This window comes from Apteryx mantelli, chromosome 3, assembly GCF_036417845.1.
Source record: "Apteryx mantelli isolate bAptMan1 chromosome 3, bAptMan1.hap1, whole genome shotgun sequence".
Classification (NCBI taxonomy): Eukaryota; Metazoa; Chordata; class Aves; order Apterygiformes; family Apterygidae; genus Apteryx; species Apteryx mantelli.
The window spans coordinates 125,628,179-125,644,820 of NC_089980.1; the positions used below are offsets into that span (position 1 = coordinate 125,628,179).

Here is a 16,642-nt window from a genome sequence, read left to right on the forward strand (position 1 = left end):
AAACCAAAAACAAACAAACAAAAAAAACAAGAAAAAGGAGGGCGCAAAAGAAAAATATATCCCTGTCATATCTTTCCAGATACAGCCTCAATCCTCCTCTCCCCAGGCAAAACATTCCTAAGGCAGGGAAGAGAATAATTCTTTCAGTTTTTTCCCACCCTTCCAAGCTAGCAAAGATAACTGAAGAATTGAAGAGTGGTAAGTATAAAACAGCCTGATTGCCTTGTGTGCTTCTCTATTTATGAAAAGAACGGAAAGAAAAGAAAAACACACACAGAAAGAAAAAACAACACACGGAAAGAAAAAAAACTTTGTTTCAACACTATGAACACAATGTAACTGCTTGCTCCACTAATTAAATTTGTTTTTGCTTTTTGGAGCTGTGTAGAGTTTCAGGCAAAAGCAAGGAGATTTGACAAATCTGAACTGCTCTTTATTTCCCTGGAGCTAATGAACATGAAGACAGCACCGAACTCAGGAAACCTTGCTGGAAGCCTGCATAAATCATGTTTGGGAATCTCCGAAGTCAGAGTGTTCCCAAAGAAACCAAGAAAGCTGGGTATTGGTAGTGAAAGAGAAGAAGGCAACTTTTTCCTAAGGCCTTTCCAATGCCTCCTGGCAATGGCAAAGCAATGGAGAGAGACACTACAATTTTTGGTAATAAAATAAATTAAAAAAAAATTCTAATTACAGAATAAAATTTGCAATTTGACCTTGGCATGAAGTCTCAAGAAAGAACAAGAAGTTCAAATATAAGACGGTCACTTGGCTAGTAATTATTAAAACTTACAGTATCTCTCAAATAATGTTGAGGAGCTGATGACCTTGTCAAATTGCACAGTACTAGTTGGCAGGTATTTCTAGACTGTGCAAACTCACAGAAGTACTTAAAGTCATATTATCAGGATTTCACTCTGACAGTATTCAGTAACCTATTGAAGACCTCAGAGATTTGAATTGGGACCCAGTTAAGGGGTCTATTCTGTTTTATAAAGCCTACACACATTCTCTCTTCATTTGGGCCTGAAAGTTTGAGGCACTCAGAATCCGTGATTGCTGAGGGAGCTGGCTGATGCTGTTGTAAGGCTACTCTTGATAATCTTGATAAACTTTGAAAGGTCACGGCCATCAGTCATGAAGTATGGGCTAGATAAGCAGGCAGCAAGGTGGACTGAAAACTGGCTGAATTGCTGGGCTCGAAGGGTTGTGATCAGCAGCACAAATTCCAGCTGGAGCCGGTCAGTAGTGCAGGACTAGAGGCACTGGGCACAAACCGAGATAAACGTTAAAAATAAATAAAAAAATAAACAAACAAACAAATAAATAAGCAAGCTTTTTTTTCTGTGAGGGTATTCAAAAACTGGAACAGGTTGCTCAGAGAGGTTGTGGAATCTCCATCCTTCAACATATTAAAAACCCAAATGGACACAGGCCTGAGCAAACTGCTCTATTTGACTCTGCTCTGAGCAGAGGGGCTGGACAAGGTGATCTCCAGAGGTTCCTTCCAACCTCAACTACTGTGTGCTTCTGTGATTTTCATATATTTAACATTAGGTTGTGAATTAATTTCTGCTCTCTTGCCCCTTACCTTAACCACTTGATTTCTTTGTGTCAAAACCACGATTATGCAAGTGTCTAGTAACTACACTACCTACTTTAGACTCTAAATGAGTCTTATGTAAGTGTTCTGAGTATTTTGTGCTAGTTTCCACACTTCACAAATCTTGGAACTAGGATGTATCCCAGCTGTTGAAATTTAGTCCACTGTCACTTGTGCAAATAATCAAATTTAATCAATAATTTGTTTCCTCTGCTTCACTTTTCCTGGGCCACCATATCTCCTCAAAGACAGGATATTGCAAATCTGAAAGACTGTTATCATCCAGCTTGCACTGAAATTGTATTAAGCAAATAAAAAATGCAAACACTTGTGAAACAGCCCTTTAGGAAGGCTGAAGGAACAGAACACAAAGTGGGAGGTAAAATTACATAATTTTTAGTTTCTTCTGTTACTGAGCAGTAGACAAGAACTGGCTATTTATAAGGAAGGTTCTCCTTTCACAAAATCTTCAGCTTTTCTGTTCAGCGAATGAGAAAAAGAATATTGCTAATTGTATTGCAGTAGTTTTTCACTTCAGTCTTTGTTCCAAATTTTTTCCTTCTTTTTTTCTGAACTCTAAGCACAATTTTGAACGAAGTTTGACAGTTACCACTCACTATGAGGCACCAAATGTTGAATTACACAATTAAATCAAAACTAAAAAGGCAAGTTGTAATATGAATTTCTGACAGATCATGCAGCAGACCTCATAATTTTTAATGCAATGAGGACAATTTCTGGCTCATAAAACTGTCATAAAGAATTTAGATTAATTCTCATCCATAAATTGCAAACAAACTGCAGGCTTGAAGGTGAATAACCCTTACAGATTACTTTCTAATGCACCAATTCTCTACAAGTACACAAAAGAATTACTTTTCATAAAAAAAAGATATTCCATAACTTTTCTTACAAATCAATGCCCATAAGCACTTTGGGGGATGCATTCTCCAAGTTCAAACAGGTTGTAGTCAATAGCCCAAAGTAATCCAAAGGAAGCATCATTTAGTGTCTCTAATCTAACTAATGTCAGACAAAGGATGGCAAGTTGTATTAGTCAGCCAAAAGATATACTAATATTATTGCTCTCCTTGCAGGATATCTGCCTCTATATTGTAACAAAAGATTGCATGTTTCTTTAAATCTTAGACAGCATCATCAGTTGCAGAATAAAACAGCTAAAATTGTCACCTTTAAGTATGTTCAGAAAGTGATAGACAAAAAACAAAGACTTGGTACAAAAATAGTGCAGTCAAGATGCTCCAAATTAACACCTTGTAATAAACAGTTTCAGAATGGGTGCAATACTAACTTTTTAAATAATTATTTTCATTTCATATTGCTGGGTTAGGATTTTCTGGGCATATTTGCCCTAATGTATATTCTTTGCTTTTGGATAGTTTATTCAGAGATGGAAAAAATAGACAGTGGATGTAGAAAAGAGAAGCACCATGGCTTGGTAGCATTATGCAGACCTTCTACAAATTGTCTGCTATGACTGTCTGAAGACCAGCTATTCAAGATATTTCTGTAAAACATAGCTTTGAATAGAAAAAGCAGCCAGAGACAGAACTTCTCATTCCTATTTACAGGTTTTCTACATACTGCCAAAGTAAGTTGCAAACCTTCAATTGAAGTATTTAGAAAAACACCCATATGCAATAGTTCAGGCAATAAAATGGTTCTCTGCCTCCTGCATGATACATATATATACATACACACACATATACATACACACACATATACATACACACACATATACATACACACACATATACATACACACACATATACATACATACATACATATATATAGAGAGAGCTTTTAGAAGAAACTGATTGATTCAATTCTGCTCTAAATACACCATTTATTTTTCCCAGTAAGGCCCTTTCAAAAAGGTCATACTCCTCTTGCACACGTTTGAATTCATTGACTGGAAGCTTCATGATCAAATTGTTAGGTGACAAAACTTAACACTATTTTGTTAAATAACTGTTTGAAAATATTTTCACCTGTTGCTCCTTTCCATAGGTGGCCAAGCTTGAAGGAGTAAAACCAAGTGCTGAAACTCAGACGGACTATGACTAGATTCCAGAAGTCCCAGGAAAAGCTCATACCTTTTCTCTTCACTTTCAATATCTGTTATCTCTACCTGAAAGAAAAACAGGAGCATTTAAAAATAAAGGATCTAAACAAATCAGCAAACTATTGGGGTGAAGGACATCACTGCTGTAAAACTCAGGAACATAGCCCAAGTAGTTTTCCTGGGAACCCATTTTATTACCTCTCATTTTCAATTACATGCAATTAAAACAGCAAAGCATGGATGGGGACAATGGGGAGGAGCCTTAGGTGCACGCTCTTACAACAGCATGAAGTCCACACAAGTAGATTCATTGATTAGTTCAAAGGATCTTATCATCTCTGTGTTCTTCTAACAACTGAAAATTCCTTAAATTTCTTCCTCCCCATATGATAATTTTTTAAAGAATGGGCAGGCCTAGTACTTCCCTAATATGTATTATTTTCACTCACGTATGAAAATTAAGCAGTTTTACCTAAATTTATAACATTTAATCTTTTCAGCCAGGAAAGAGTGTCCTGGAAGCAGATTTTAAATTCATTTACTCCACAACAAACTCTTGCTGACAAGTACTGTAGTATCTCTCTGTATAGGTATTTTATATTAAACAAACAAAAAAAATCCCACCCCAAGAGCCAGCCACCAGACAACGCTGCCTCGGGAACACTGTCTATCTTAGTTTGAAACATGACGATTCTGTCAGAACTTGCAGTTTCCCTTGTGGTTTCAGCTGATGACAGGTTCTATTAAATATAATTACCGGCTGCAACATGCACGGTAAGAGGAGCAAGCTAAAAGGTCTGCCTATTGAAGGAAGTTTGCTATTAAATGAGAACCAACTTGCTACTAAATGAAAAGTAGCTTCTGTTTAAAAGTTTGGCTAACACACCAGGAGGGCTTTCACAAATGCAATAGCTATTCATTGTTCACCTGACATATGACAGTTCTTAAAGTTTAAAAATAATTTGTTCCAACAACAAAACAGCTTCCTCTGTCATTAACACATTCTAACACTGAATTTTTCCCCCCAGGCTTGGAAAAGTTCCAGGAAAAGTTCCAGTTTCTTCTTATAATTCAGCTGAAGATACACAGCATTAAATGTTAACTTTTTTGTTTTAGTCCAAGACTAGTTCTGAGACACCAAACTTGGAGAAAGCTTTCCTTAGTTCTATAGCTACTTTAAAAGATTAAAGATTATATTCCCAAAATTTCAAAGTGACTCTGATATATCAAGGGCAAATTTTTCAAAGAAGGTTGGAAGACAAAGATTGCTGATGCATTTACTGAGTTGCCTACATAATTTGTGACTTTAAAATATTCACTGTTGAAAATCATTTGCTTCTGTCTCCAGGGTACATCTGAAAGCACCACATATTAAAACATTCTAGATAGTGAAGAAATATTTTGGAAATCTGTCCATTTAAAATACTTAATATACGAAGTTAGACATTCTCTGCACTACAGATGTCACGAAGCAGAGATCAAGCTGCTGACTTGTGATACCCCTAAATTCCTCTATGCATGCTCATAAAAAAATGATTATCTTCAATATTTAAATCATAATGCTGAAAAGGGTAGAAAGAAGAACAGGAAAGGGTAAAAGAGACAGGAGACATCTTAACCACTGAGGATCAAAAATGCTTAGCAGTCTTAGCAAATTATTTACTAACTAGACAACAGAATCCCTCACATTGCTTCATCTGTCCCTAAACTCCTTTTCAGACAACTAGCTCTTTAAATATTTAGACTAAATAGATAGCATTCTAGATGGTCCACTGAGTACATTTTAGCTTATTTGCACAAACTGCATGTTACTTCAAAATACAGATTGCATGTTCAGTTCTCTCTAAATGATAACAGCAAGAAAGGGAAGAAATAGCACAGAAAATATTAATATTAAAAGATGAGAAGAGCTGTTGGAGAAATTGAGCCATTAGTAGCAGAGAATAGATCTTATTCAAGAGGTATCTTATTTGACGTGAACTGAATTCCCATAATTCTGCTTGATAACACATCTTTACAAATTAGGTTTACATTTTTCATGAGGTTAATAAATATGTTATAAAGTAGTGTTTTGGACAGCTGGATACTTGCTCATAACAAAACAGATATTAATATGATCAAAGCGAATAACAATATAATGAGAAGGATTATCTCTTTATTCTTAAACATCGTATTTAGTTCTGCAACATTTCTTTTTACAATGCCTTTTACAAGTCACTCATTTCCCACTAAAAGTAATAAAGTGAACTTTACACAGTGCTAGTTATTAATAGTTTTTTTTTTCAAAAATAACTATTCAAATACACTTTTTATATGACATTTTAAGCGGACTTCCATTTATTGTGAAACAGGTAAGATGAGAAGGTAGCATTATCTTTTACCATAGAGAACAGCATGTCCATATACTAGTAAGACAGAATGCAACTTAAAATGCAGCATTGAAGATGCAGGAAATGGAGAGTTAATGGAAGAACAACAAATTGAAAATACATCAGTATTAAAGGGTAGATGACAAGTATGCTTACATTCCAAAAATGACTAGCTTTATCCTACTTGAACCAACTTCACCAGCCCTCCACCTTTTTTCTGTCCTTTTTTCCCCTCTTCAATGCATCTTCAGCTTCTGCAGCATCTTTCAGTCATTCCCATAGCTCACATACAGTCTGACGTACATCAGTTTCAAACAAGCTTTAAGCATTATTTTACTTCTGTAGCAATGTGGTTTATCACTTTCTTTGGGAAAAAAGGAAAGTTGAGGTTCAGATATAAACCTATACTTTAGTCCCAAGAAAGCAGAGCCTGAGTGTTTGTGACAACGGTCACAGAGTCAGCTGTACTGGGAATATTTTTGAAAGGTATTCATGTGCTGAAAACACCACCAAACACATGACAATTCTGCAAAGACTGTGCATGCTTCACATTAAATGTGATAAGTAGTCCCACTGATTTCGGTAAGATTGTTTCCAGTGTCTAAAATTGCACCTTCTGTGAAGTAGCTGTATTTAACTTGTACATATATGTCTTTGCACAATCAAGATCAAGACTTTGCCTATAATCACTAGAAAAATCCTGACCAGCAAATCAAAGGCATGTACCAGAAAAAACAGAAAATAAAACATTTTAAAGCTTCAAGGTATTGTTATTCTTATAAAACATAAAAGGCTGTATTTTAAGTTAAATATTAATAAAATATACAAAGACAGATATTATCTACTATGAAGTAAATCAAGAAAGTGCCTTAAATAGCTTCCACACTGCTTTCCCATTTGACAGAATACCTTATCCTGCCTCTAAGTCTTTCCTTAAGATTCTCCAGAAATAAAAGTTACAATAAAAAAAATGACACTTTCTTGCTACAAGAAAGGAAAAATACATTCAAGCAGCACATTGGAATGAGACTTTTTTGTTGTTATTATTTCTTTTACAATTCCTACACATTTCACATGCACATCAATCAAAATACAGCTCCCTGACAACATGCGAGTCCAGTTTAGCATACAAAAAGACTCCAAAAGGAACAAACAAAAACAGGTTTTCCTCCAGTGCTGCAAAGGAGTCCAGGATTATCCTAAAACTTAATCTACAACCACTGCAATAAAAAAATGCTCCTATAAGCATTTATTTCCAGAAGTTCCATTAAATCTGTGCTAGGGGCTCTGGCTGGAGTCCTTGCAAAACTGCGGGAATACAGGGGGGAAGGGGAAGCTACTCAGTCTGAAGTACCATTCCCTTTTCCCTCAAGTACCACGGAAAGACTAACCACCATAAAATGGATCATGACATCTGAAAATAAGGTGATCCCTTGCAAAATCACAGGGTGCTCCAGTAGCAGTCACAAGAAACAATGAAAGAACATTTTTGTGACAAGCGAGCAAAGCTATTTTAGTTTAGCATGGCAAAATAATAGCATAGGCTTAATGAAGCTAGGCCTCAAGAATAGGAACATAGGATTTCCCTCTGTATCTGCTCTGCTTTCTGAGGATGAGGGAGAGGATGGAGAGGGAGCAGCCACCTTATACAACAAAAACAGAGGAGGCTCCGCGTTAAAAGGTAGAAAGTTTATCTTAACACAGAGGAGAAAACTAGTCAAGATGATGAAGTTACCAAGGTAGTAGTTAAACCTGTTGCTTTGCTGTAATAACAGAACAAAACAGTGAAAAGATTAAAAGCTACATTTTGAACTGAACAGTCTCTTATCCCTAAGCTTTGAGTAGCGACTGAATGAACTATTCAGGTGACCCTGAAAGACACAACGCAACAAGGCACTCCAATTCTACAGGTATCATCATCCTGGAAACCATGGTAATGGGACACTATAACACAGCTTTTTTTTTTTTCTTTAATATAAACAAGCTGCCATGAACTGTTCAGACCCCTGAAAGTCCAGGGGCCTGAAAGGGAGAATCTGTAACTAAGCAGAATGATAAGGAAAGTGTCTGGCCCACAGCAAGTCAGTAAGGGTCATGCTTGAACTTCAGGTGATTCCAAAGGAGCATGAAATAACCCCCCTTGCTCCCATAAACCCAAAATGCACTCCTGGTTTTGTACCTTCTTTGAGAGAGAAGCAAAGCTCCCTTCATGCTTTCCATCAAAATAAAAGGCTGTGCAAATATTCACCACAGTGGGAAAGTCGATTAAGGGAATTAATTTTAGAAATGATACTCAGGATAGATTATGAAAACAAATAAATAAAAATCGAATCTTAAGCTAAAATGTTAAAATACACAACTTCATTGCCAACGAGGGACTAAATGTTTTTAAAATCGAGAATACACAAACCTCTATATAATAATGTTAATGAACCTTAGAAATTAATATAGGAAATTACCAAAGCAAAATACAGGTTATACAAACAGCACAGAATGTGCAACTGTTGCTCAAAACTGCATTACATAGTACCAGCTGTTTGAACAAGCGCAAATCCCTCCTAATTATGTGCTCTCCTTCTGAGCGCTGATTTCCCCTCTTTGCCCAGTTTCTTGTGTTATTAATTGGCAGCGGTTATGATGGCCCATGAAGGAATATCCGACTCAGCCCAGATTAGCTCTGCTTAATAAGGAAGGCAAATTCAGCCTACCTTTCTCAGACACTGACCAAGACAATAAATTAACCAAACTTCTTTAAGGAACTTCTGAAGGGAGGTGAATATTGCAGCTATAGCCTGTAGCAGCTAGGCATGCTAAAAGCCCAAACTCAAACTTTCTTTTTATCTGTGTTATTTTCAGTGTTTCTGAGCACAGCCACACAATATACCTCACTGAAAGAGGTGGCTTCAGTCATCACAACAGCTATTTTTCCTTAAGTAGTTACAGTCTGCTGATCAGTAGCAGATTCACTAGACTTGACATAGCACATGTTCAATCACATACAGGGACAGTCTTTACCTTGCTGTTATTGGCAAATCTGAGGAAAACTAAAACGTTTACTGAAAAATCGGTTGCTAGAATCCAGTTATTTATCAAACACTTGGCCACAATATCTCAGTTTCGACATCATTTTGCTAATAGGAAGTTACATCAGACAAGATTCCTACAAGTCTCTTAAAACATTTTATATACAGAACACATGAAATATACAGGTATGGGTGCTTTTACTGCTACAGTATAAATAACAGGAGAAATCCAGCAATTTATTTAGGTATTTCTAATCTCTTCAGCACTATATTGCCTGTGCACAAATATACCTTTTATCTGACTTCTGCCCTTCTAAAAATACTTGCATTTGCATGATTTTTGCACCCAGTACTGAAATAAAAGCTTAATGCAGTTACAATCCCTCCAGAAATAAAACTCCAAAGTATTCTGCCTGATGACAGAATATTTCACAAAGATTTATACAGATCTCTTCTTTACAGATTAATACTATTACATGCCCAAAAGGCTGAAACCTCTCAACATACTTCTTCCACTTTCAATGCATGAAGTTTTGAATCATCTTCTTATTTGACAGGTTAATTGCTTTACAGATATTCATCACGTTACACATGAAGGAGTCAAAGACAAAAAGTTCCCTCAAAAGTTTGTACCATAGCTCTTAGAAACCTGTAATTTTATAAAAATCATAAGATTATACACTTAAAAAAATGATAACATTAAATACAGCTGTGGGATTTCACACATCACTGACAAGACCTTCAGCATGGTAGTCCACAGGATCAGTTGTTTAGTTTGTTACATTATCCAACTCTTGTAATGGAAGTTAGTTTAAATTGGCATGTACAGCTACAGTAGTATGCTGCTGTACATGAACTGTGTCCCTGAAGGATAGATATCCACTATATAGAGTTCTCCTAATCCTAAAGGACAAAGACATCTGATAGAGTTGTAAATGCTTTATTGCTTAAGTTGTATTATTTGAGAATCTGACACCGACCGACTCTGAGCCCTTTTTAAAAAGCCAAAGCATTAATCAGAAGAAAAAAAAAAATCCAGTTAAAGAGATGCCCTCTCCCTCCCCTGAAACAAAATACAAGATGCTGTCTGTTTATGTGTGGGAGGTTGAGCAGGAAAACTAAAGCAGATCTCTGCACTTCCCTCTGCCCAGTGAAATCTGTTCAGCAATTTCCATTTTTATTCTCTGTAAGTATGGCAGAGCCATGGTCTTCATTAACATATTTTATTTGCTACTAATGTTCTAAGGAAAGAATTGATAAGGGTGCTGGCCATTAAGGAATCGAGATATAGAAATCACAAAAATATTTTCCTTCATTATAATTGCTTGCATTGTTGACATAAACTACATCAGTGCTTAAAAGCAATTCCCTACATGAAAGGAAGAGATATTTGTGGTTTGTATCCAAGAGCCCCAAACAACAACCTACTGATTTACATCATTATAAAATCCATTTTATTACATCTACCAGATTGTAAATGTAAACATCTCAAGATATTTTCATGTTCCTCACTGCAGTGTAAATTTGAATTAATATGGCATTAAAAACAGAATCACTAAGCAGGCATTTGAATAGCCCCTTATTGCTATAGTACATTCTCAGTTCATTCTGACTCCTAAGATTTAATTTATTCACCCGACCACCAGCTCTTGTTGGTAGAGACTTCATCCATGCTGTGTTTTAAAATATAGAGTGATATGAAAGATTTTACTCAGACTCAAGATAAGGAGTACTGATGCTAAAGCTTCCACTCACCAGACAGGGCTTAACAGGCATTTTAAAGGTAGTGACTGAAAGGATTGGTAACATTTTGAAAGTACTTCTGAGATTGACATCTCAGTGTGCTGTTCACTGCACAAAAATATAGTCTTGCTTTAAAAAGATTATAATCTAATCTAAACAGGTAAATCAAGGGAAAAAAAATACTGCTCTTCCTATACAAACATGTCAGAAAGAGTTGGTCACTGAAAAATTTAATCTTCCAAGTTTTGTGCATCAATCTGCTGGTATTTGTGTGGCTACCAAAAAGTTTATCTCCAGCATAGGGTTGCAAGTTGAAAACTTGCTGCAAAGGACATATAAAAACTCTCTTTAACTCACTTTGAATTTTAAACTTAGTTACTCACTAAATGAACACAAATGTGAAAACTACCAGTTTAAAAAAAAAAAAAAAAAAGCGTACAACTGAAATAATACAGCTATTGATCCTGCAAAGGTAATATCAGGAACTTTTAAAAGTTTTTTGATTAGTTATTTCATTCTCTTCAAACTGTTTCAAGATGCTGGACACCCTGCCAACCTTTATGTTAGATATGTTACATACTTGTAAAACAAGGCAAAAAACACAAGCACGTATTGAAATATCTCATCCAAAACCCTCACATTTCAGAGTAACACTAAACCTTTTTTTAAGGGGAAACCCATAAGTGCTGTATTCCCAAACCCTCTGTCATCATCCCATTATTTCTAAACCAGGCTGCCTGAAAAAAATAACTCTTTTTAGGATGTGATCAAGAGGGAAATCCTCAATGACACAACAGAGGCAGCTTGGAAAGAGTAGTAACAGACTTGGAAGCAAAAACACTATTGTAATCTATTCTTACAATCTACATATCACTATGTACAATTTTATCAAATAATTTTGCACTAAACTCATATCCTCTGTTTGGGCTAGAGTGCTTTCTAACAGACTGAGTCTTTTGACTTAAAGATACAAGGCAAACAAGATTAATATCTTTCTGGCAAATTATTCCCAGCTATCATTTAGAAGGTAACCCTACGCAATACGACTTTATTCAGACTCTACCTGCTAGATCATACTATGGTAACACTTGAATTTAGACCTTGTCTACACATAGGATTGTTTCCTGTTCCTGGGAATATGGAATAAGAGCCTCTCAGCTTTAAATGGTTTCCTCATTTCATTCTTTCATTTTTATTAATTGTCATATGTATTTGTATTAAAATGTCTGGGACTTTTCATCTGTTCAGGTTCTATTGATTGCGCTCTCATATAAGCAAACTCAATGCTATCACAACTGTTTAAATAATATGTTAGAACTCACGGCAATTTCAATACTAACACTGCAGTCCCTCACTATTAGTAACCACGGGAAACAAAGTCAAGTCATTTAATTCTCTTTATCTGAACTGAAAAGCAAAATCAAAGTGGAATTATATACCTGCTAATCTAGATCTGCTTTGAATTTAGGCATCATCTACTTATAAAATAAGCATCTAAATGCTTAATTTTTCTCCTCTAATGATAGAATTGAAGACAAGATGGCTGAAAAACAATGCTCAGAGACCTTAGGAGTAAAAAAGTTTCACAGCAAAAGACAATTAAAACCAACTGCTTTGACAACACAGAATGCCATCTCAACGTGAGGAGAAATCCATCTTTCAGAGAGAAAGAATTACTCTCAATTACTTTTCCTAAGCCAATCTTTGCTTTTGAGGAAAGGTTCACAAGTGATACACGAAATTTATATCATGGAACTAAATTAACAGGCAAAAGTGAATGTTTAGGAGAGTATGTATAAAAAGCTTCAAAATATTATTTGTATACAATTAGGTCAAGTGAAATTTCCTTCTCAAATACATATTCTACAGACTTCAACTTAATATCATCTTAGAGTTTTTTCCCCCTCAATATTTATGCAATTTTTTAAGGTTTAAACAATGTACAATGGTACAATACCTTTCACTCTATGTCCTAGCACAACATTGCTGTGTACAGGGTGAAGGCAACTAAGAAATATCTTTTAAATAAAATATTTACATAACATTAAGTTTTATATACTGTAAATATCCACACCATGTTTCAGATTTAAATTAAAAAAAAGAAAGAAAGAAAGAAAAAAAGCTATAAAAAGGAATACTGCCAAATGACTGCTGTGAGGAACTGAAATATACTGCCATCAACTTCCTTATTGAGGATTCAACCCTAGTATTGGAATTAACTTATTTTGTCATCTCCTATTTCTTGGAAAACCTATGAAAACTTTTATTTTTGAGAAAAAAACATGGAAAGCTGTGGTTTAGATTATAAAAATGTTGGTTTATTCTTACCACTGTGGAATAGGAAAAGTGTAATTTGAAGAGTGCATACATAAAACCAAACTCTAAACTTGACATTTATGATCCAAGGTCAAAATTTGCTATGGACTAAGTTATGTAAGAAAATAGTCATATGCTGATCTATGTCATTTGGGAAGTCCATCTTGCCTTTTGCATAGATGAGTTTTACCTTCTCAGAAGCGTATTCCAAAGATATTCTCCTCACGGCAGAGAAACCTGTCAGTTCTAAATGCTACTTTTTCATCTTATTTATTCCACCTGCCCAAGCTTACATGTATGCACAATCCTACTACCAATCTGTTTTGGATTTCAATAAATAGAAACTTATTATATGGGAGTTATCAGGTTGCAAATCACAGCTGAAGGACTGGTAACTTCTCCAAAACTGTTCTGCTGGGCTCATGAATGCCCCCCCCTCCCCCAGTAATGAAGGAATTTGGTTCTATTTTATGAAAAAATATTGTATGAAAATACATGATCTGGTTTGGAGAATGAACCAATTTTGCAGATTAGAATCCCTGTCTTGAAAGGAACCTTTGTGAAGATACGCTTATGGAGCAATCGTAATTAATGCAAAGCAGTAGTTTTAAGGAAAATTAGTAAATTTATATCTGTTATGATGTAATTCAGCCCACCTTCTGCACTTAAAAACCAAAAACAAATGCCAAAAAAATCCCACCCCATTCAAAGAACTGTTGACTTCCATTACTAGGGGGAATATAACCGGAGTTGGCAGTGCGAAGGCCTAGCTGACAATACTTCCTCCATTTGAGTTTAAGATAAGGGAGCAGACAAGAGTTCTCAGTGGAGCATATGCAGAATCTTGAACAGAGGTAGGAAAGAGAACATAGGTTGCTCTGACCTAGATTTGGAACAGCCACTGTTTGATACACCAATAAGAAGTGTCTGCAGTCAAAATGAAATCTTGTTATAGCAAGAAATATAAATTTAAAATGACAGTCACAGTTTTGGATGACAAATCCAACGTTCACAGCCCACACCTTCTACCCAAACAGTAAAAGAACTCTGAGGTGAGGCTTTCTCGCACCTTCCCCCCAAAAAGGCCTTGATATACTAAAAATTATTACGATTAACAGTGCTTACCACACATGAAGGCCTGCTGCACACAGATACTGAAGGGATGTGCATAATCTCACAGGCCAAATCATGCTCAAATGGAAGTCAATGAATGGGGTAAGTACATTGATGGTATTTAAATTTAAAAAATAAAATCAACCAAAAAGTCTAATGGTGATGAATTAAACAAAGGCTCAGACACATGTTGAGTTGTGTGTCTTGCAGAAGTATCCAATAACTTTTTTTTTTCCAGACTCATTTGTATATCATTTAATTCTTTTCCTGCTTGATATGCAGCTCAACATCACTAAGAAATGCACACATATTCAAGCAAACACAAGTGTGTTGTCTAATGCATAAAAATGCATAATGTGTGCAGAAAATAAAATCCATTCATTTGTATTCTGCGGGAGACTGTTCTGCAAATAAATTTCAGCACAGAAAACCTCTATAAGATTGTACAAAGATTTTGAGAGATGGATAGAGAAGGGCAAAGAAAAAAAAGTATGCATTTAGAAGAATTATACAGCTAGATAGATAAAACTGTATGAGACAAGATTAACATACATGTTATTTAAAATGTACACTGACTAGGTGTCAACTGATAGGTGAAAAGTTAGATCTATGTAAAACATGGCTAAAACTAACATCTATGTAACATGAGGGACTTAAAAACATGTAATTCTTTTTAATTGTATGTACCAGCTACTAATTGCTATTCCATCCTTTATAAACTAATTATATATAGATATCCCAGATTAAAAATAGAAAAAAGGTGATGGAAGATGCAGCCTGAAAATGACAAGCTTTTACTCCTCAAAAGTGACCTTTAACTTTGAGCAGTTTCATTCATGTCAGCCATTTCTCCTCATAACTCATGTAAATGGCTCCTTAGTTTACCTTTTCTGATCATCATTAACATTAATAAGCAGTGCGTGCACAAGCTCCCAGTATTCAACTGCATGTGTAATAACTGCTGTCTCAATGAAAGTCTCCAATTCTTGCTAATGGAGGAAAAACAATTAACAAAAACTTTTCATTCAAATGAACGCTTGTCAAAATTAATTTTTTCCAAGGTGTCATCCTGCCAATAGGCTAACCTGACAAAATAAAAGCTGCATTTTTGAAAAATAACAACTCAATAGAAACCAAAACACTCTCCTTTTCTATGGCGTAATCAGAATAATAAGGCAATCATCAGAAGCAGGTAGGCAACACCATGCAACTGTCATACTATATGGCATTATGTAAGCAGTGTGGTTATTTCCCTTCATTTGAAGTAAATTACAAATCATTTAAAATCCACATGATCAGAAACAAACAAGGACCCATACTCAAAGCAAAGTTGGCTTTCAGGCTTATAACACGTAGCAAAGTAAAGAAATATGTTACAGGCAGCATTTTTCCTAACTAATTTGAAAGGGAAGAGCATCATGTTTCAAAGTAGCAGGTATTACTTGGGTTTAGCATAAAATTCAGTGGTTTTACCATACAATCAAAGAATAAGAGTTTATTATCTTAATCAGATTCTGTTGCTTAAACATAAAAGGAATACAATCCGTTCATGCCTAAGATTATTCTTGGATGAGGAGAAAAGCCTCTCTAAAAAGGAGATGAAAATCTGAAATTCACTCTCATCTGCTCAGGAGAACTTCTGGTCTTATTCTGGTCCAAAGAAACATTAGTTGAATTTTCAGAAAACCTCAAAACCTAGGTCTGATAAGCCCAGCCTTTATTTGGCAGACCAGAACTTTGCAAACTTTAACTAACAGTAATGGTGTCTGAGTTCCTAAGTTTCCTTAAAATACAAAAGATGCAGGACTTTTCCTTAGTTCCAGTTTTACATAATTTTCTGTAAAATCTTGTTGTCTGGGGAGATCTTTGAGGAGGCCTAGGGACACAATCGAAGGTGTATGCCCACAGAGAATCTGACCTGTCTGCAATCCATACACCAACCAGACAGATTTCTAAACCAGAAAACAGTATGAAAAAACTCCTTTTTTGTTGTCTCTTAAGAAATGGGTTGATTCCTTCAACAGCTAGTCCTAGAAAAAGATACGGTAGAGTCATTCGGAATTTAGTCTTTGAAGTTATTTCACAGATGTTAATTTAAAAAGGTAACAATAGCTGCTAATAATAGCAACAATATATTCAGATTCTTCCTCCTAAATATAGGAAGAAAACCCTCTAAATGGCATATTCATGCAAAATTTTGTGGTGACGTCTATGCTGGACTTCAGTCTACAAACAACTTTTTTTTAGGGGGAAAAAAACCCTAATAGCTACTTAAGCATCAGACAAATTTACACTTTAAAAAGCAGAAAGGACTAGAGTTTATATACACTCTTTGTAAAGGAGGTTAAATACAAAGTGGCCACTTTTCTTACGGAAAAAAATGCACTCTCT

At 35.5% G+C, this 16,642-nt stretch overlaps 1 protein-coding gene across 1 annotated transcript in view; it reads right to left on the reverse strand.

Annotated features, from left to right (window-relative positions):
* NBAS (NBAS subunit of NRZ tethering complex) overlaps positions 1-16,642 on the reverse strand; it is a 193,926-nt gene that overhangs the window by 21,257 nt on the left and 156,027 nt on the right. Inside the window, 1 exon segment of the mRNA XM_067294611.1 lies at positions 3,614-3,753. Coding sequence (XP_067150712.1) covers positions 3,614-3,753 — 140 coding nt within the window.